General features: G+C 38.8%; 1 protein-coding gene and 1 long non-coding RNA gene across 4 annotated transcripts; one reads left to right on the forward strand and one right to left on the reverse strand.

The window, feature by feature from the left end:
* Positions 1–3,146: 3,146 nt before the first annotated feature.
* LOC122062445 lies at positions 3,147–16,130 on the forward strand. Of its 3 annotated transcripts, none has more exons than XM_042626090.1 (4): positions 3,147–3,387; positions 3,603–4,067; positions 5,350–5,435; positions 15,900–16,130. In XM_042626090.1, exons 2-4 carry the CDS (start codon positions 3,623–3,625, stop codon positions 16,113–16,115), a joined length of 747 nt encoding a protein of 248 aa, XP_042482024.1. In that variant the 5' UTR covers positions 3,147–3,387; positions 3,603–3,622; the 3' UTR covers positions 16,116–16,130. The 3 variants fall into 3 exon arrangements, with proteins under 3 accessions (XP_042482024.1, XP_042482023.1, XP_042482025.1); XM_042626089.1 differs by having other exon boundaries at positions 3,618–4,067; XM_042626091.1 differs by having other exon boundaries at positions 3,618–4,067; positions 15,906–16,130.
* LOC122062447 lies at positions 4,198–5,340 on the reverse strand. The gene is made up of 2 exons (XR_006134976.1): positions 5,207–5,340; positions 4,198–4,810 (listed from the first exon to the last, which is right to left on the reverse strand). It is a non-coding gene; the product is annotated as an uncharacterized LOC122062447 (long non-coding RNA).
* Positions 16,131–21,851: the final 5,721 nt, after the last annotated feature.

Raw genomic sequence — 21,851 nt, forward strand, 5'->3', positions numbered from 1 at the left:
GTGTTGTAAGTATTGGACGGTTAAGAGCATTTGAACACGCACATCTCAAAGGGTTCCCAATCACCGGATGTTCATTGCACTGATACAGTAGTTGTAGAAGATTTTCACACTGTCTTTTAGTTTAGTTGTACCTTGTAATTTCTGTGGGAAAATGTGGACCTAGCCAAACGCATAGGAGCCAAAGTGACTGGCATACACCTATGAAATAGAAAATGTTTCTTCTATTGATACCTTCTTGTGCATTTTCATTGGCCTTCGTAGATACGTAAGAACCACACTCTCTTCTAGGAAATACTTCCCTTTTCTTTTATATAATTGTTGTTATTTATTTATTTATTGGCATCTTGAAATTTTATTGAAGCTTTTCAATTAATACAAGGGAGATGGTCTTCCACGATACCGATAGGAGGATATACTACACATTACACCAATTCTGTTGTGGATAACAGATCATCCACACGGAACATACATGATTAGATGTGTCAGGGAAATAGTACATTAACGTCATGGAAAAGCTTTTATCCTTAATATAAATAATAAAATTATGTTATATAAAAAATATTAAAAAAATCCTCTTTAAATAATCATCTTAAATTTTCCTAGTTGACTCCTTCCTTGAAATATAGACATTAGAAAACCCCGGATTCTACCAAAAAGGGAAAACCCACGACATATGAATTTTCAGTTACCTAAAAAAAAGACTAGAAATGGTTTTAGGGTGGGGAAATGGGCTTTCATTTTAGCCCAAATAGAAATTAGGGAAAATTGTGTTTGAACCTACAATGTTCCTATGCCTTCTCACATAGAACTTTGCTATTGTTGTTTCTCCCTCCATAAATAAAATGAAAAAAAATATATACTGTCATGGAGCATAGGAAACACTGTAGGTTCAAATAACCTTTCTCTTAAAAATGAATAGATTTAATTCAAAAATGAACATAAATAAATCAACGGAGAGAGATGGGTACACAACTTGTTCATCTTAGCATCACATGCATAAGAAAGGGAGAAAGAGAAGCATCAAAATCGTCTGCGGTGGGTGTCCTAGGCTTGCGCACATCATTAATGAGGATAGGGAGGAGAAAGTGTGAGGATGTTTATATTCCGTAGGTAGTGCCTGCATTTTACCATACATCAAAAGATTCTTGTCATCTCTAATATTTCGACTCGGTTTCTCCTTTCGAAGCTGAACCAATCCTATAAAATGTTACTCGTATGAAGTCTTTTCTTTTTTCCTTTTTTGATAAAGGTATGAAGTCTATATTTACTATATGCAAAATCTCTCGTATCTCTAGGGGGTGCATATTGTGTTGTTCATGCCCCTAGCTTAAGAGGCCTGTCCATGACAAAGAAGATGGTTTGACCATATTCCAATCTTTGATAGCCTCTCTAATTGAAGCTTAGCCCCTTCTAGTCGTGAATAAGATGCTTGATGCCCCTTTATTGGAAAAAAGAAAAAGATGAGTTCAACCAGAACCTATATCCAGAACCTAATGTGTCCTTTCCATTTGGATTTGTATGTATGACTCAAGCTAGGATTGGTCACTACCGAATAGGGACCCATTGAGGTGAAACCCATCCAAAACCTACCACTTTGATCCCTACTCCGTCCTTTAACCTAAATAAGAAAATAAGAGAGTCAACATTTGAACTGTTACGTGCATTTAGCTAAAGGCATAACCAATTACCTTCGTAGATGTTCTTATTGGCGAACTGCTAGCTATCCGATCAGGTCTATTCCATGCAACCTCTGCATGCCTCTCTTATATTCAAGTGGAATTTGATGGTGGTTCTCTATTCGCACCAACTCTCTCCCCCTTTCTAGAAGCTCTCCCTGTCATTTATTTATCAGTAATCTATTCTCTTGCTTTGCAAAATGCTACTTCAATTATTTACAGGGAGATTAATATCAATGTTAACTCCATAGCAACGAGACATTATCAATGATATTAGGACAGTTCGTTTGTATTTTACTCTATCATTACATCATCTTTGTGTCAATGAAGACTTTTGCTCATCATGTCAAGTTTTTCAATGCGTATATTAAAAAAAAAAAAAAAAAAAAAAAAGGTAAAATTATTTTCCAAAGCACTTGCTTGGCATTTCAAATTTGTGACGTTAAAATTATCGGAAGAAAAAATGACGATTGTTAGTATATGAGGGCGTATGATTGAATTTACTTACAAATTTGATAGCGAAAAATTTCTTTGCCTGTGAGAGAGGAAGAAATATCCCTTCACTATTGGTGTTGTGATCATGGGATGCGACTTTGGTCTTATCATTAGCTCCCACACTCTATTGTTTGAAATTGAAACTACCTTTTTCTTTGGCCATCCCCCAATACTAATGCCCTTTAGAAGAAACAGGTGAAAGGAAACTCAGTCCAAATTTAAAATACATAAAATCCAAAACTATGCCTACTAATGGTCGGAATTACTTTATTTACCAATTATCCAAAAAAAAAAAAAAAGTTAGGGAATTACCCGTTAACCTTCTTTGTGGTACAATTTGTGTTTTGGACCACGAAGTTGGGGATTAAATCGGTCTTTACAATTTGGATTGGAATCGATTCCAAGAACTCTAGAATTGGCTCTTAGATATGGAAATTGGATCCGACTCATTTTCAAATAGTGAATCATCCAATTAATACCCAATTAGCCATCCAACGGTTGCTAGGACTTAGACACCCATCCCAAGATATAGACGCACATCCCAAGTCAGCCCAACCATCAGATGACTAAATGATCAACCCAATAATTAAAGATAGCCAATCTGATAAAATCCACCAGTCAAGTACAAGGATAAAATGATTCAAAACACCATTTTTTCCCCTAAATAGAGTGATAAATCCATCCGACTAGGGAAGGATCCTGAGTTTTAAAACCTTGTTCCATAGTATCTATTCTCATTTCTCACGCACATCATGGTTTCAAGTATGTATTGTATTCCTATCCAAAAAAAAAATAAAAAAAATAAAAAATAAAAATCAGTATTGTATTTAATAAAATGAAAAAAAAAAAAAAAATCGATATTGGATTGATCGTATCGTATTGATCCTGATTGTTTCTGACGCTTATTTCATTTATTATTTATTTATTTATATTTCCGGTCTCCCTTGACATAATATATTTTTCTTGAATAAATAGTTTGTGCCCTCCCGAAGGACCTGTAGCTGAAAAACATCAGTATACGAACGTCTCGAAAGATCAAACCAGTTTTGAGGAAACTGATCAGGTCACCAAATCACCATCTAGATCTTCTCCAATCCTCTTTCCTTGTCGCTCTCGCGTTGCATCCCTTTCAATTTCGTCGATTTCATTGTCACGGACTGTTCTTTCTCGCTTCATTTGATTCAAAGTTTTTGTTTGAACCCTAAATCAGTGACTGGTAAGAAACTAAGAACAGATTTTTTTTTTTTTATCATTTTCTTATTGAAAAAATGCATGATCGAACTCATATGTCGACTACTTCTGTTCGGCAATGGCCACATTATTTCTTCAAGGAAATTTCAGATCGATCGATGTTTTGGAGCAAGTTTAACATTAGAACGTGTCTAGGTTTTCTGATTTCTTATGCTTTTTAACTGTGAATATGAATACTAGAGATTCAAATTGCAGGTGTGATGGAGAACTCGCCTGCTAATCAACTCCCTGAAGTGGATTCATTACCAGACGGTTTTGTCGAGAGCTCAGAACAGGATAAGAATAACGCAGATTACAAGGATACATTGTCGGAACTCGATATTTCCAATGAATCCAGACATGAGCTGGCTTCGTCTTCCCAAGATTCATCTGCGATGAACGAGATTCGATTGGCCGAGAACAGAGCCGAGACGATGGAGAAGAATAGGAAGTTCCCTGTGGCATTGTCTGAGAAGGATAGCATCGACACTTGTGGGGATTCATTGGATGCAGCCAGGAAGGGTTGCGTCGGGGATAGTGTAGGTGGATCAATCATGCATGAAATGGCTAACTCGGCTGCGGAATCTTCAGAGAGGGTATCCTCATACCATGAGCTTCCCACGGTTCCGTCACATATTGAAGGAGACTGCCAAATCTCCGATAGAGGTAACTAACTTCCTTACCGTGAATGCTCTTTGCCATTTGAATTCCTTAATTTAAAGAACAGGAGCGATAAAGAACTCTGTTTTTCCCCGGGGTGAAAACAACTGTTGGCTTCTTCGCTTCAGTTTATTTAGAACTCAGATATATTTATTCTTCTTTTGCTATATGATGAAGGCAATAACTAATAAGCGGTGGCAAAAAACATGCACCGGAAAAAAAGATAGGAAAAAGAGAAAGGGAGCCCATCCTTGAGTCAAATAGGGAGTTGAGGTGAAAATGTCCGAATTTACTCCCATGTTATAAGATTTTGTCCTGCACTGGTGGGCTTCTGTTTTCTCACCTTTCTTTTCTTTTCCCCCTATTCCATTTCATATTCTCAGCTCTGAACTTTTGAAATTTAGAATTTGCTGGGGTCTGAGCAATTTTACCTAGAGGGATGCTAGTACTTCGAAAGAGTTAGGCTATAACTCTTCCTACCTGCAAACTTACACATGGGCTTTGATAAGTGTGAAAATCAAAAGCTAAAATTTCAGAACCCACATGTACAAATGCAGATGAAGGGATAAGAGTATGGTAAGAAAGCCATTCGTAGCGATTGCATTTCTCCATCTCATGAATGTACTGTGCTTGAAACTTGTTCATTGGGGCTTTTTGGCTATGCCTGCCCTGAGTTGCTTCTTGAGCCTTAAGCCTCAATGATTATGAAATACTGGTTCCATTACTTGAAATTTGATCAGCGAAAGATACTGCTAAAAAAAAAAAAAAGAGATTAGAATGCCTCACATGAGCTCTTTTTTTAAGTGTTTTGCAATCGCATATCATGTTCTGTAGTTTATAAAAGATGTCTCGAGCGTATTGATAGGTATCAACCTTGTATCCACCCAATACAGTTGATACAATTTTTTAGGTATCATATCGTTACCATATCGTATTGGACCTTAAAGATATGATGCATATCGGCTAGTTTGGTGGATAAGGTAGCATACTTAAAACCTTGACTATAATATTATTGTCCTATGAGTTAATAGCCTACTGGCTGCATTTTTAATGTTTGTATGAAAATATGACTTGATTTTGTCTAAGATTATAAAATTCTACACATGCATGGAGAGAGGAACTGTGGTGGCCAATAATCTGGGAACCTTTGAATGATGCATCTGAAATCTTGCAAAATGTACTAGAACATGTTTGGCATGAACTTGATACATATAACTATTTGTAGTTAGCCAAGCTGCTTTGAGTTTTGACATTGTTGTCTTTGGCCTTCCTGCTTTTCACTTCACAGTAACTGAAGGTTCCTCAGAGTTGCAAACTACCCATCTTAAGCAAAGATCTGCACCAGAAAATACTGAATCAAGAAACCGAAAGCTAGTCAGTAGTACTCTGTTACTTCAACACAATTATTTTTTCCTTGCATATTGAGGAAACATGTTAACCAGAGATGATGTTATGGAAATGCTTAACTTTTGTATAGCCAATTACAAGGTTCTTTCCATTTATTGCTACTTAATTGTTACTTAATAAAATGGTGCGATGAGTGTTTTTGCATTTGAGCAAGGTTGTAAGTTTCGGATTTAGTCACCTATTCAGTTACAACTGAAACCAAGACATTTTGGTTGGAACTACCGTAATTTTTAGATGATTTTACTTGAATTATTGAAATCACCAAATTATATAGGATTCAAGATATACTTTTGGTTTCGGACCCTGTTGAAACTAATTTATTTTGGTGATTTTGGCCAAATTTCTTTAAAATTGATATTCATTAAGTAGAAATATATTATGTCATACTTCTAAATGAAATTGATTTTGATGGATAGGTTTATGTGTTTTCTATTTGCCTGTTGAGTTAATTTTTTTTCATGGGAGATAAACTTGCACCTAAAAAGCCTTCATATTATAAACAGTCACAAGTAGTTGTATGGAAGGTGTGGTTGCAGCTGAACAAGTGGTTTTGCCATCCAGATTTTATATCCTCCACAGTGTATTGACAGTGTTTTGACTAAAATCATTACAGTTAATGGCCATTAAGATCATTGAAAGCTCTCCCGTCTTTCTCTAGCCATTAGCACCAAATGGCAGCATCTGGAGCCATCATTCAGAGCTTCTACTGTTGTCTACTCCATGCCTTGAAGACCAGTCTCTGAAGACATCCTTGACTGTGCCAAAGCTGTAGGAGCTCAACCCCAAATGTCTCTAGTTATGAGTAATGATGGAATTATGTCGGGGCCTTTTTGAACAGCACCCTGGCCAACCTGGCTTGAGTTGCAACCATTATAATATGAATGGTTTCTTTGCCCAATTTCGGTTCCTTGTGGGGTGAGGAAAATTTTCTTGAATCTTGGCTTGGTTTTTGGTATGAATGTCATAAATATTGAAAACTTTTAAAAAGCTAGACATCTACTGAATAACTGATACCATCACTTTGGGTTCAAGTGAATCCCAATAGTGAAAAAAACGCAGCATGTGACAATGTCAGGAATAAAAACCAGTAATCACAAGAGAAGGAGAAAGAGAAAGAAGAGGGAGAGACTGCTAAGAAAGTAGCAGAATCGATGCCTCTGCAGACTCTCCTACTGCTAGACTTTATTGACAAGTACAGAGTACAATAGATTAGGAAACTACTTCCTTGGCCAACGAGAAAAATAAAGAAAGATAATCTGGCCCAGTTAGAGGTAGATATCAATCCTAACTAGGAAACAAAATAAACTGTAGCGAGGAAACAAAACCCAGCCACAATTGGGACACTCCTATTGTGGTGGACATAAACTGTACCCCCCATGGTACCAAGGATCCATTATTTAACACTCCCCCTTAAGCTAGAGCACACCAATCTCCCATGCCCAGCTTGGAACAAATCTTCCGGAAAATCTTCCGGAAAGTAGGACCGAACAAAGGCTTGGTAAACACATCACCAAGCTGATCAGCAGAAGACTCAAACAGAATAACAATCAGTTCCCTCATGACAGAATTTCTAACAAAATGCCAATCAACTTCGATGTGCTTGGTTCTCTAATGAAACACCGAATTGCTGCAATGTATAGATAGTTGTATGTTATCACAAAACATCTTTATGGATTGAGTTGTTGGAAAACCAACTCTTGAAGTAATGATTTCAAACACATAGTCCACATCAACTCGACTGCAGTATGAGCCATAGCTCTATAGTCGGCCTTAACATTTTATTTGACCATTGTTGTTTGCTTCTTGCTCCTCCAAGTGACTAGATTGCCACCAATAAATGTGTTATATCCTGTGGTCAATCTTTTATCGTTATCAGCACCAGTCCAGTCAACGTCTGAAAATCCTACCAAATCAACATTTTGATGAGGACGATAAATGAGCCCTTCCTAGGAGCTTCCTTTAGATACCTTAATATACAAGTAGCCTCCAGTGAGCCTTGTTTGGTGATTGCATGAATTGACTGGTAACACAAACAACAAATAATATATCCGGCCTAGTGACAGTTAGATAAATAAGCTTCTCTACTATCCTCTTATATCGGTTGTAATGCTTTGGCCCCATTAACCTTGGCACAATATTGTCCTCTTTGGCCCATGGGCCTCACGGTTTTAAAACACGTTGTGCCATGTTTAAGGAGGCTAGAAGTTATCAACTAGCCCAACAATCTCCCCCTATGTGATGTGGGACTAAAGTTTGCACACTCTCACCGATGTGCCAAACCCCTTGGTACTTGCTATATTCTTGGTGGGGGACATCTCACCGATCTCCCAGGAAAGTTCAGTATACTTGCCGTATTCTCAGGTGTCACATTGGTGCTTGTTGGTCAATGTCTTCACCATCACTAGTCCAAAACTTCTGATGTGGGTCCATAAGAATGAATGTGATATAGGGGGGTTCCTAGGTGACTAGGTCTCCTACAAGATTAACTAACTAGGTAGGTTAACTCAAGAGGCGTAGGTAAATAAGACCAAAGAATTTCAGCAAACACGATTAAGCATGCAAGATAAAGCGAGACTAATAAACAAAGTAGCCAAAAGCAATATTAATCTAGACAGAAAAACACATAAATTCTTACTCAAGTTTCAAGTGGGGACATGGGGAAGGGAACAAACGACATATGAATATTAGGTTCAACACAAATCCATCTAGACACCCAACTTAGATATGCAACAATCGATAAAATAGGCATAAACAAAGGGCAAAGGCAGACTTCAACGTTAATGGGTTGCAATATATATAATAGGGATTAAGGGAGGTGGGGAGGATTTAGTTTAGTACTTTACCATACTGCTATTCAGATCTGAGGAGAGAAGAAGAAATCCAGATTCTCCAAAATAAAGAGGTTGTAGTCCACCTTTTGTTGAAGAAGATACACCCAACCAATTGTAGAGAGAGTAGCAGCAGTGATGTAAAGGCAGCAGTGTGCAGCGGCAGCAGTATTGTAACGGCAGTAGTACGTAGCAGCAGCAGTGAGGTAGAGGCAGCAGTTGCAGCAGAGCAGTTTTGTACCGGCAGAATTATGTTGCAGCAGCAGTGGGGTAAGGCAGCAGGTGCAGCAGTAATAACGCAGCAGTAGGTGCAGCACTAATAACGCAGCAGTATAACGCAGCAGCAGGTGCAGCAGTATAACACAGCAGCAGAAAAAAAAAAACAATAAGACTGAAAAGAAAGAGAGGGAGGCGAGACAAGAAGATTGAGAGAAGAGAGAGAGCCGAGAGAGTAAGGGAAGAAAGAGGCGAGAGAGAAGGGGAGAAAAGTCGAGATTGAGAGAGAGAGAGAACCGTGAGAGGGGTGGGGATTTGCTCTTGGCTTTCTTTTCAATTAACATTCATTCAAAATAAACAATGGCCAATGGCCTTACACTTAAAGAGAATAAACTTCCAAAAATAAAAAGATACTTAGAAACTCAATTGCATGAAATAAAAACTACCTAATAGATCAATATAAAGAAATCCTAGTTTTCTAATTGTGTAAGACAATCAAATATCACTAGATTTAAAGCAAAGTACTAGAATCAAATAAGATTTGGTGGGGTCCACAAAATCTTCCAAGATCTTCTAAAAATCTGGATCGATCTTGGGACCCACAAGATCTTCTGAAATCTTCTAAGATCTTCGAAAATCTGGATTGAGCTTGGGGCCCACAAGATCTTCTTTCTATTCTTCCAGCCACAAAGATGGCTGCTTCTTCTTCTTGCGCCTGTACACTTTGATGTCCCCATCAGAATGTCAATAAGTTTAGAAGCAAGCATACCAGTCTCAAATAAGAAGTCCAACATATATTTTCTCTGTGATGGGCTAATTCCTTTCTTACTTAGTAGGACTTCAATGCCAAAAACTTCCGGAGGGCAACCAAATCTTTCATTTGAAATGTTGATGAAGATAATTTCTGCAATCCCAGATGCATCATCTCCGATTTAATATTGTCATCTACCTATCAACTAATACAACCGCCTTAGAGTCCTGACGCCGTACAAACACCAAATGGTCAGAATAACAATGTGAAAACCCACATTGAGTAATAATGGAGGTGAACTTGTCGAATCAAGTTCTAAGTGATTGTTTCAATCCATAGGTGGTTTTGTGTAGCTTATGTACTTTATCAGAATTCTCTCAGTGAGCAACATACTCGGGAGGTTGCTCCATATACACTTCCTCATGTAGATTTCCATATAGGAAAGCATTTTTATATCCATCTGATACAAGGGTCAATCTAAATTCACAGCCAAAGATAGACGAGCAACATGGGAAAGAGTTTCAAAATAATCAACACCATATGTATAAGTATACCCCTTTGATACCAACCGAGCCATTAAGATTGTACTTTATGGTGTACACCCAACGACATCACACAAAATCCCTACTCGGAGGCAAGTCCACTAAAGTCAATGTTTGATGAAACAACAAAGCATCCATTTCCGTTTTTATAGCCACTTTCCACCCAAGGCGAGAGAGCTTCATGATGACTCTTCGGAATAGAGTTAGTAGACAATGAAAAGGCAACATTATGGAACAGAGGTGGAGGATGAGATATGAACACATGATTTTCTACAAAGTAGGTAGTCATGGATTTTTTAGTACAAGACCGAGTACCTTTTTTAACTGCAATTGGTGATTTAGTAGTAATCTTAGGACCAAGATCAAATTGTATGGTGGATTCTATAGGAATTAGAGCTGAGGTGGACCGTGGACGATACAACCTTCTCGCGCTATTGATACACCTACAATGGAGGAGGTGATAGAGTAACACGAGCATCATCAAAGGGAATAGGACAGGAACATGTAGGGTGCAATCAATATTGACAGTCGATGTTGGGGAAGTAATAGGAAGAGAATTAATAAGATGTATTATCGAAGAAATGAACATCAACATTGACAAACTGCCGATGCGTAATAGGATCATAGCACTTGTACCCTTTTTGAGTTCTTTAGAGTAACCAAGAAAGATATATTTAACTGCTCGGGGAGATATTTTTTTTGATATGAGAGTGTAAGATGTGAACAAAACAAATGCAACCAAAAACAAGGTTATCAAGGTGTAAGGCGACTTGAGGCGAGGGAGGTTGGCAAAAAATTAAGGCAACACCAACTAGGTGCCAGTCTAGAGACTCTAGACTAGACCTCCTAATCTCCCAGACGTCGCCCAACTAAAGACTCGTGGCGGAATAAGAATCAAGGGAGCATGGGGATATAAAATGGAAAAAAGGGGATTGGTTATCTAGAAGAGGGCATCCTATTAATTAAAAAGCAAGCAGTGAGAACATCACACAAAAAACATTTAGGAACATGCATATAAATCATAAGAGACTTAGAAACTTCCAACAAGAGTTTTTTTTTTTTTTTTTTTTTTTTTTTTTTTTTTTTTTTTTTACATTCGGCCATTTTTTATGGCGTATACAAACTACTTGTTTGATGAATCATCCCATTAGTTGAGCAAAATTTTGAAATCTTTCGCTGAGTATATTCAAGGGCATTATCAACAACAACAATAACAACAACAAACTCAACCTTATCCCAACTTAATGGGGTTGGTTACATGGATCTATGCGAAAACACAATAAAGAAAACAGGAGGGATATGGGGGAGGAGTGAGGCGAAAAGATGAGAGTATATTGGTGAGAGTAAGAGGAAAGAGGTTCAACCCACAAAAGGCAGGAGAAACTCGGCTAAATGGTGTTGGGAACATGAATTCTAGCCCTCCAATAGGCTCTATCCAAGGTCATACTTGGGACAAGGCTGAATAAGTATATCATTCCTCACCACTTCGTCTTTGGTTATTTTAGGCATGCCCCTAGCTCTTTTAGCTCCTTGAAATTGAATCAAATCACTCTTCCTTACTAGGGCGTCCTCAGGCCTTCGTTGAACATGGCCAAACCATCTCAAACGACTTTCACGGAGCTTGTCGTTGATTGGGGCAATTCCCAGGTCAGCTCTAATATGCTCATTCCTTACTTTATCATTCATAGTTTTGTCACACATCCATCTTAACATCCTCATTTCCGCTACATATAACTTTTATATATGGCACTTCTTAAATGCCCAACATTTCGCCCCATACATCATAGTTGGACATGCAACAATCCTATATAACTTTCCCTTAAGCTTTAAAGGGATATGCCGGTCACATAACATTCTAGATGCCCCTCTCCATTTCATCCATCTTACTTTATTCTCTGAGAAACATTATCCTCTATATCACCATCTTTATTAATATTTGACCCCAAATATCTAAAAAAGTAGCTTTGTATTATCTCTCTTCCCTCAATATTCACCATATCATTATCCATCATAGATTGCTAAAGTTACACATCATATACTCCGTCTTCAATCTACTAATCTTAAAACCTCTTGCTTCTAGGGTAGATCTCCATACCTCCAAGTTAGCGTTAATCCTTGCTTTAGTCTCATCTACTAGAACGATATCATCGGCCAAAAGCATACACTAAGGGACCGTGTCTAGGCTGCTTTTGGAAAACTCATCCATGATAAGCGCAAACAGATAAAGGTTTAAGGCCAATCCTTGATGTAACTTAATCGTAATTGGGAATTCATTGCCTTGATCTCCTGCAGATCTCATAGTAGTCACCACGTCGTTAATTATATCTATATATGTACTCAATACCTCTCTCTTTCCTAAGACATGTCGGGTTAAATCTCTAGGAACTTTATCATAAGCTTTTTCTAGATCAATGAAAACCATACGAAAATCCGTCTTGTGGGCTCTATAACCTTCCATGAGCCTCCTCAGTGGATAGATTGCCTCTGTAGTGGATTTATCTGGCATAAATCCAAATTGGTTCTCTGAGATCTTAGTTTCTCTCCTCAGGCGGGCTTCAGTAACCTTTTCCCATAGTTTCATGGTATGACTCAAAAGTTTTATGCTTCTATAGTTATTACAACTGTGAATGTCCCCTTTATTTTTGTAAACTAGAACCGCAATGCTTCTCCTCCAATCATTTGGCATCTTACATGTGTTCATGATCTTGATAAACAACTTGGTTAACCACACCACCCTGCAAGGCCCTAAGGTTTTCCACACTTCTATAGGGATCTCATCAGGGCATGGAGTTGTGCCCGCTTTCATCTTTCTCATGGCTTCCTTAACTTCCGCCACATAACCTTTCATAAATATCTATAACGAGTGGATTCTTGATGAGTAGAGCAACCTTCTAGGTCATTCCTACTCGCAGTATCTCCATAGTGTAGGGCACTAATATCTTCATCCCATCTCTTCACAGTGTCCCATTCTCTTACCAACACGCTTCCATCGTTACCTTTGATGCACCTCACCTAGTCGAAATCTCAACTTTTCTTATCCCTCATCTTAGCTATCTTATATATAGCTTTTCCCCCATCTTTTGTGTTTAGGTTAGTATAAAGATCCTCATGTTTCTTTGATTTAGCCATCCCCACAGTCTTCCTAGCTTTGTTTCGGGCATCAAAATACTTATTTTTTATCTTCTAAATCTCTGGACCTTTGCCATGTCTTTAAAACAAACTTTCTTGTTCATAATGGAAAGTTTGTTTTAATTGAAGTATCAAATTGAGTTTGTATTTCATGATGCAAATATTTGAAAACATCAAGAAACTTGAACGATCTTTCAAGAAATAAACCCAAGTCACAACCGAGAGTGTTCATCAACAAAAGTAACAAAGTAAGAAAAACCTAATCTATTATTGACATTACAGGGACCCCAAATATCAGAATGAATTAAGGAAAATAAAAAACAGACTCCTAGGTACACTACAAGAGGGAAATGATGACTGATAATGTTTCCCAAGTTCACAAGCTTCACACTCAAGATGAGAGATGGATTTGCAACTTGAAACCATTTGCTGAAGCTTGGGCGAGGATAGATGATCCCAAACAAAAGAACCATTGAAGAGGAGAGGGACCACTAGTAGATGTAGCAGCACTAGTTGACAGTCCATTGCCATCCAGACAGTGTAGACCAGCCTGCTCAAGCTTGCCACCAATTGTCCTCCTTGTTTGAAGGTCCTGAAAAATACAATAAGGGGGTCGTAAGTAACAGAGAAGATAAGTGATTAGTAAGCTGACTAACATATAAAAAAGACTTAATGGTAATTGCTGAACATGAAGAACAAATGACAGTGTCATGGATGAGGTAGGAGAGACCTTTCTATGACTTGGTTACAAAGAAATAAGTAACATAGAAACTAAACCAAAAAGAGAACTTATTTGTTTCTCTTAAGAATGAGACGAACAAATATTACAATGACTTAAACTGGACCAACTTGGTTCAACAAGTGAACCGACATAAAACGAAACAAACTAAATAGTAAATTTAGTTATGGACCAATGAACCAAAATTGTGGGCTGTCTAAGCGACCAAGCCCTCTAATTGATGGGCTGTTGGAGCCTTTTCTTCTTCCTGCTGTAGGTTTTCAATTCTGCATCATCTCCCCTATCGCTAGACTTTATTGACAAGCAAAGAGTACAATCAGATTAGGAAACTACTTCCTTAGTCAACTAGAAAAATAAAGAAAGAAAGTCTAGCCTAAATAGAGGTAGAAATCTATTTTAAGTAGGAAACAAAATAGATAAAGCAAGGAAACAAAACCCAGCCACGATAGAGACACTCCCTATTGTGGTAGACATAAATTGTACCCCCAAGGTATTGAGGGTGCATTCTTTAACACAGCATAAATAAGCAGAACACTGATGTACTTAAAACCCAGATTCAATCCCATGTAGATATCTGAAGATGATTGTGTTGTTTGACTTGGCAACCTTTTGGCTAGGGCGCATGCTCACCCGGGCTTTTGAGAGGGTTGGGCTGGCTTGATCAGGTTCCAGGATTGGCTTCGATTGAGGAGTATGAAACCCTGAGGTCCCATGTGATTAGGCTGGGAGAGGCCTTCGGTATCCCTTCCTAATCTGAACTAAGCTCTTACATACGACAGATTGTTAGTACTTATGTGTATATAGACACATATATCGCTCATAAGCTGGTTCGGATTGCTTATGGGCCCATCCGAATAATAGAACTCAATCAAGCCCACAACTAATGGCTGTTTCATAATTTGATGAAACTCAAACTAACAAGAGAAGGAATTGTACATGGGTTGGGGTGGCTTCTTAATTGGGAGGGTAATTCTGGAATTGAGCAAGGACAAGGAATGAAATGGAAACAAACTAAACAAAACAGGGACTTGAATGTAATTTATGATATCAGGCCCTTGGGAGTAATTCGCAAGAAGCTTTCTTCTTCAACTTTAAGATCGAAGGAGGAGAGTTTCCAAACAAGCTGTAACACAGCCAGATTCGAAGATGAGATTTTCCTTTGTTTGGAACCTGTTGGATCTGAGGTTATGGGGATAAGTTCCTCACTAGGCCTCCCAGATAAGAGAAGTTTCAGGTTAGAAAAGCAAACAACAAAGTAACTGAGTTGAGCTGCAACCTGGTTTGGTGGTAAACTTTAAACCAGGTTTGAATCTTGGTTAGGATCCTCAATAGAGTTATCTCCTCAACACCAAATCACATGGAAATAATGGTTTGAGGGTTTGTGACCAATGCCAACTGTTATCATATTGAAAGGAACAAAATTGAAGGAGTTCGATTCAAATCAGATGGGCTGCAAATGCCTCCCAGACAAGGAAGGAATAATGGGGAAAAGAAATAGAAAGAAGGAAGGAGAAGAATGGAAGAAGGGAGAGAGATCACACAAGAAGAAGAGAGGGGGGGGGGAGTTTGCACGTGCAGGCCACCAGGCACTGACAAATCACTCAATTCATTCTTTCTAATCTGCCCAATGGGATTACAAGAATATTCATACGAAAGTAAAACTCCTAAGAAATAGTAACTCTTAAACTAGGAAACTAAATTCAACTCAGGTCAACCCAATATCCTATGTAATCTACCCAAATAAAATGAAAGATTACAATATATTAATAAAAAAAAAAATTCCTATATATCCTACTAGACCAAAAATCTAATTGGTCGAGGTTCATCCCTATTTGGGCTCCCTAACGGATTTGGGCCGGTCGAAGGAAGTGCACTTGCATCAGGATGGTTTGGTTTTAATGGATAAGATATATTAAAATATTAGCTGGGCATTCTATGATGTACAAATATAAACATAAACATTAGTTGGGAAATAATTCATACCCTTGGGACCCATTTGAGCTTGGCCCACTCTTGTTTTAAGGTTGTGGGACATGCGTTTGCTCTTCAGCAGTTTGTCTCAAGCTTGGGTTGCCTCACTTTCTGACCAATCATATCAAGTTAGAGTCTTATAGCTTCAGTCCATTTGTCATGATCAGATGTTTGAATTTTTATGCTTTTTTATCCAAGTAGCCAAAGTCGGTTCTTAATTTTTACTGGTTCATTTATTTTTTTAATTTTTATGAGTCTCAGGAAACAGCTGAAGGGAAACGCAAAAGCGTAAAACGTAACTTAAAGTCAGAGAAGGAGTTCCTGGAGTTCACTTTGAAGTATCAACAAGTTATTGCAGAACGAGATGCAGGTAAACAGGCAAAATTTTATCACCATGTTAAGAGTTTCCACATAAGGCTTCTGAAGATGATTTGTCTTTGGTTAAGTAAGATACGCCATCGGAAAACCTGACTCTGTCAGTTAACTCTCTTGTGGTGTTATGCCTCAAACATTTTTTACTCTTGACAACATGGGTTTTCAAAGGTTCCGAGTTGGGGGATCGGACTGCCTGCTTGAATCATGATTTGGATCGGTAAATATGATCTGAGCCAATGACAGGATCTGACAATTTGATGGGAGGACCATCTATTAGATTGACTCTGGTCAATGCTTATGGTGTAGTTTCAATGAGGGAGTGGACGTATTAAGGGATCCTCCTGTGTACGTTGAATCAGACCAGACTGATTCTGATCTTGGGATGGACAATCTTGATTAGAATCAGCTGTGATCCTTCAACCCATGCTTTTCAATTAGTTACAAGTTCTTCTGGATTTTTCTTCTAATTTGGTTTGTACTTAAGTTTGTTAGATCTCTGGTTATGCATCTTATGTTCGAAATTTTATTCATGTAAATATGAAGTTACGAACAAATTATTCATAGCATACCTGCCCCCAGTTTAGAAGTTTATATGGCCCTTCACATCAAACATTTCCCTCACCCGTCATGCTGGCCAACTTTGAGGCCGTTTGGATGAGTTGGTGATTACATAATATAGGTTACCATTTTCCTCTATTAGGCCCATTTTTTTACTACTTGGGAGTGAGCTGAGTCTAGGAATGAGAGATCTACTTCGATGCTTTGGCTGTAACCTTAGAATGCAAGATAGGAGAGTTTCCCCTCTATATTTGTGCTCGCATACAGGTTGCAGAATTCTATCAAAATCCCTTTGGGACCTAGTTATAGAATGAATGGAGAAGAACCCAGTTACTTTGAATGGTCAGTTACTCCTTGGAGTGCAGATCACAAGTATGAGATTCACATTCAGACCTTTTTACTTACATTTTCTTCCAAAAAAGTAGAAAAATATTTCTGTATTTCGAATTTCTTTCCTTGAATTTTTATGCCTGTAGTTACCGACATCATAGAATACATAAGGACCTTTTGTTAGGGGGTGGCATTTGGTATATTCATCATCAGGAGGGAGGAGTTAAGATGTTTAGGATGTTGGAATTGGGTGATAAGCTGTATACTAGATCTGTAGATCATGTATGAGGAAATAAGTTTCTAGATTTGGGTAGGAAAACAGGAATTTCTGCGGGGTAATGCATTGAAAATTAAGATATGATGTGTGGTGGATAATGTAGAACTAGGATTGACAAGTCAACCTAGTCCCAATGTTGCAGGATACTCTTGGAGAACATTAGATCAAATATCAGAATAGTTCAAAACAGATTAATAACAAGGATGAGATCAGATCTGAGATTAAGAATATCAATCTCAGATTATAGGGTGTCAGAAATCAGAATAGAAGCAGATAATAAGGGGACTAATGGAATGATGAATTAGGTCTACGCAGGTTCTGAAAATTGCTAACAGAGTATGCAATTTTCTGGGCAGAACTGAGAAGGAAAACTGAATTTAATACCTGTAAGAACTTGAGCAGATCAATAACACTTTGTGTAGTTGAGAGAAGAAGAAGATGAGTTAAGGAAGAGGACCTCTTGTGCTTCACACCGCTGAGAGTCAATTGGATCAAACACCAATTCCATCAGCCTTGATCAAACACAAGACAAATCTCCATGTAGAAGACAATAGCAACAACCATTAATTTTTTTATCAAAATCATCTAGGCCTTTAGGAGCCTCCTCTTCTTTATTTATAATGTTAATGGGGGAGGGAATTACAAAATAGAAGGTTCCTCAAAAAGGAAACCAAATATTCTCCTAATACAATAGCTACTAAAAACTGAAATTAGAAACTAACTGAAATTAGAAACTAGTTGAAAAAGGAAACTAACTACTAAGGACTTGACTCATAAGGAAACAAATATAACTCAAATCAAGCCCAACTAGAAAGGAAACTAATGAAAATGGAAACTAACTAATAATCCCGTACTCAATCTTAGAGCCCCCTTTTTAGACCCATAAAAGTGGTCTATTACACTCAAAACACATGGAATCAAAAGCCTAACATGTATGGAACCCAACCCTAGGCTTATTCCTAATAAAACAAGCCTATTTTGGTAATTAATTTGCATCAACTCTCCCGGTCTTAAAAGAACTCGACTCCGTCGAGTTAGGTCGTGCTCCTAAGATTCCCTTGTAAATCGCTCGCCGATGAGGTGGCACATATCTCGAAACAGAAGGGAGCATAACTCCAAGAGGAGGGAGAGTAGGTTGATGTGTCACCGAAGCAGGAGTCAGTCGACGTCGTGGCATGTCTGATAATGCATGTGGCCTCATTAAGTACATACGACCTCCTTGCTTCACCTTTATAGTGTTCCGTGCGCCATCATAGAGAATGCCTGCATGTCGCTGCCAAGGTCGCCCTAGAAGAATGTCGCAGTGCGCCAATGAGGTGACCAAGCAGGTGACATGGTACTGTAGTGGCCCAAACTGTAGATGTACTCGAACAACTGCAGTGGCCTCTTCTCGAGCTGTGGGTCCAAAACCTCGCACGTGAATCTTCTTGAAAAGCTGCTTCTGTGGAAGGTTGTGTGCTCGAACAAATTCAGCAGATATAAAATTTGCTTCTGCCCCAGTATCAACAATTGCATGAACATCAATAGGGTCGGAGCCGTGCAGGAGAGTACCCTTCTGTCTGAAGAGAGGAGCCTTATCAACTAGTCTATTCGAAAAAGATGAAAGGCTAGCTGAATGAGCTTCTACATCCTCATCTTCATCATCGATAATATCATTGTCCTCGAGGGGATAAGGATATAAATGAGATTCATCTTCACTCTTCTCTGTTGGCTGCTTCTCTGCTACGTTCACAGAACGAGTCCTGTTGGGACACTTGTTAGAATAGTGACCCTTCTCGCCACAACTATGGCATATGATATTCTTCACCCCAACACTATCCTTGTTGAACTCTGACCTTTTTTCTTCAACTCTGCGAGCTTCAGGCTTCTTTTCCTCCATACGCGGTGGAGGTCTATAAACTGAAGAAGTCTTGAGCATACCCTTCCAATAAATGGACTTCTCTTCAGCTGTCTTGGCATGAGCCGCTGCCACATCAACAGACCTGAAATCAGTGTTAGCCAACTCAAGTCGAATCTCAGTACTTAACCCACTGATATATCGCATCATCCGTTGCTGGTCTGTTTCCTGAAGCCGACACCTTGAAGACAGTTTGTGGAATTCGAGGGTGTAAGAATCCACATCTTTGTTCCCTTGTTGCAAGTTAAGTAATTTATGAAACATTACCTTTTCATAATTAAGGGGAACAAATTTTTCAGTCAGGATCTGCTTCATGACCTCCCAATTGATAACGGGTCCAAGTCTTCTGACAAACCTTGCATGTAGTACATCATCCCACCATGAACATGCATACCCAATAAACTTGGTGATGATGAGTTCACACTTCTTCACGTCTGGAAGAGACTTATACGCAAAAATTCTCTCCACTTTGGTAAGCCAGTCAAGAAATTCCTCAGGTCCCTTTTCACCACTGAACTCGGGAACCTCCACTTTGATGCCATAATCTCTGTCAGAAAATTGCCGGGTAACATCCTGGGGAACAACCGGATCAGATTGCTGCCTCTGAGGTGTGTCTTCGATCCGTAAAGTGTTGAGCTGAGGGGGTAATGTAGAGGATCCTTCTTCAGCTCGCTTGTCGGACCTCCTCATAAAGGCAATCATCTCTTCCATAAACTTATCAAACTTGGCTTCAGTCCTCTCAAGCCTAGCATCAGTATTCTGTTGGTTCTCGGCTAACTCACGATACAATTTGTGCAACTCAGCATTGGTGATGTGACTTGCCATGGTTAGAAAATTGCAGGAAAATTTGCTCTGATACCACTTAATGTAGAACTAGGATTGACAAGTCAACCTAGTCCCAATGTTGCAGGATACTCTTGGAGAACATTAGATCAAATATCAGAATAGTTCAAAACAGATTAATAACAAGGATGAGATCAGATCTGAGATTAAGAATATCAATCTCAGATTATAGGGTGTCAGAAATTAGAATAGAAGCAGATAATAAGGGGACTAATGGAATGATGAATTAGGTCTACGCAGGTTCTGAAAATTGCTAACAGAGTATGCAATTTTCTGGGTAGAACTGAGAAGGAAAACTGAATTTAATACCTGTAAGAACTTGAGCAGATCAATAACACTTTGTGTAGTTGAGAGAAGAAGAAGATGAGTTAAGGAAGAGGACCTCTTGTGCTTCACACCGCTGAGAGTCAATTGGATCAAACACCAATTCCATCAGCCTTGATCAAACACAAGACAAATCTCCATGTAGAAGACAATAGCAACAACCATTAATTTTTTTATCAAAATCATCTAGGCCTTTAGGAGCCTCCTCTTCTTTATTTATAATGTTAATGGGGGAGGGAATTACAAAATAGAAGGTTCCTCAAAAAGGAAACCAAATATTCTCCTAATACAATAGCTACTAAAAACTGAAATTAGAAACTAACTAAAATTACAAACTAGTTGAAAAAGGAAACTAACTACTAAGGACTTGACTCAATTAATAACTTGACTCATAAGGAAACAAATATAACTCAAATCAAGCCCAACTAGAAAGGAAACTAATGAAAATGGAAACTAACTAGTAATCCCGTACTCAATCTTGGAGCCCCCTTTTTAGACCCATAAAAGTGGTCTATTACACTCAAAACACATGGGATCAAAAGCCTAACATGTATGGAACCCAACCCTAGGTTTATTCCTAATAAAACAAGCCTATTTTGGTAATTAATCTGCATCAAGTGGACTATAACAGTCTACTGTTTGGAAGGACAATAACCCCTCATGTCAATGCAGATGCTGCAGAGAGAACTGGAAGAGTTTCAGACCTCCGAAGGTTTGGTAGTGAGTAACCTATGTTGTTGCTTTATGATAGAGGTACCTCATTTATGGTACACAAGTCCGAGGAGGTGGGCCCACATGGGCCACCAGAAGGATAATTGGTTTTGGGAAAAAAGAGTTATTTGGAAAACGGACCCTATTTGTCGTAACCTATGCAAGGGAATGAGCCTTAAGCTCATTCATTTGGTTGCCAAGAAAAGAAAGAAAGGAGAGGAAGAAGGGAAAGAAGAATTGAAGCTTGAGGTTGTGCTTCTTGCTGTCCAAATTTGTGCAGTCAAGGTTGGTGGTCCCTTTCCCCATTCTCCTTCTTCAGCTATGTACTTGGAATGATCTAGATTAGGATTTGAGCTGGGTTTCAGCTGAAATCCCTGAAACCCAGTATTGGGATTGTGAGGTTGTGTTGGGTGAGCTCCCCATGAGTGTGAGATCCCGCTCCAGCTGTGGGAACAAGCTGCCCAAGGTTTGGTTGACAGGTTTTGTTGGAAAACCTATCAACTAAGGTTTCAAGCCGAGATTCGAACGGATCTCCCGATTCAACCAATAGAAATATTGTTAAGTAGTTAGAATGGATGGTATGGTAACCCTCTACAATCCCTACGGGCTCAAAGTGACAATAGGTAGGTGGTGGTTGGAATCTGAGCTGAAGAGTAGTGCTTGGATTTCCACCAGTAGATCACTGATCTAGCAGTGAAACCTACCGGTGGACAACTTCCAGCATCTGAGGCTCTTGTTCATCCACCAATGAGACCTACCAGTGGGGGGACCTAATCCACCAGTGGAACGCTATTAAACCCCAGTAATAGTAAAGGTAATGATCCACTGGTGGAATGGATCATCCACCGGCCATCCGTTGATGATCATTGACCTACCAGTGACATCAATTGGT

The sequence above is a fragment of the Macadamia integrifolia genome, unplaced genomic scaffold, assembly GCF_013358625.1.
Source record: "Macadamia integrifolia cultivar HAES 741 unplaced genomic scaffold, SCU_Mint_v3 scaffold1042, whole genome shotgun sequence".
NCBI lineage: Eukaryota > Viridiplantae > Streptophyta > Magnoliopsida > Proteales > Proteaceae > Macadamia > Macadamia integrifolia.

Bases quoted from the DNA above. Each gene is read 5' to 3' on its own strand.
- LOC122062445 (XM_042626090.1), top strand. From the start codon at position 3,623: ATGGAGAACTCGCCTGCTAATCAACTCCCTGAAGTGGATTCATTACCA. The intron at 4,068-5,349 runs GTAACTAACTTC...TTCACTTCACAG, and splicing joins CTGCCAAATCTCCGATAGAG to TAACTGAAGGTTCCTCAGAG. The intron at 5,436-15,899 runs GTCAGTAGTACT...AATTTTTATGAG, and splicing joins AATCAAGAAACCGAAAGCTA to TCTCAGGAAACAGCTGAAGG.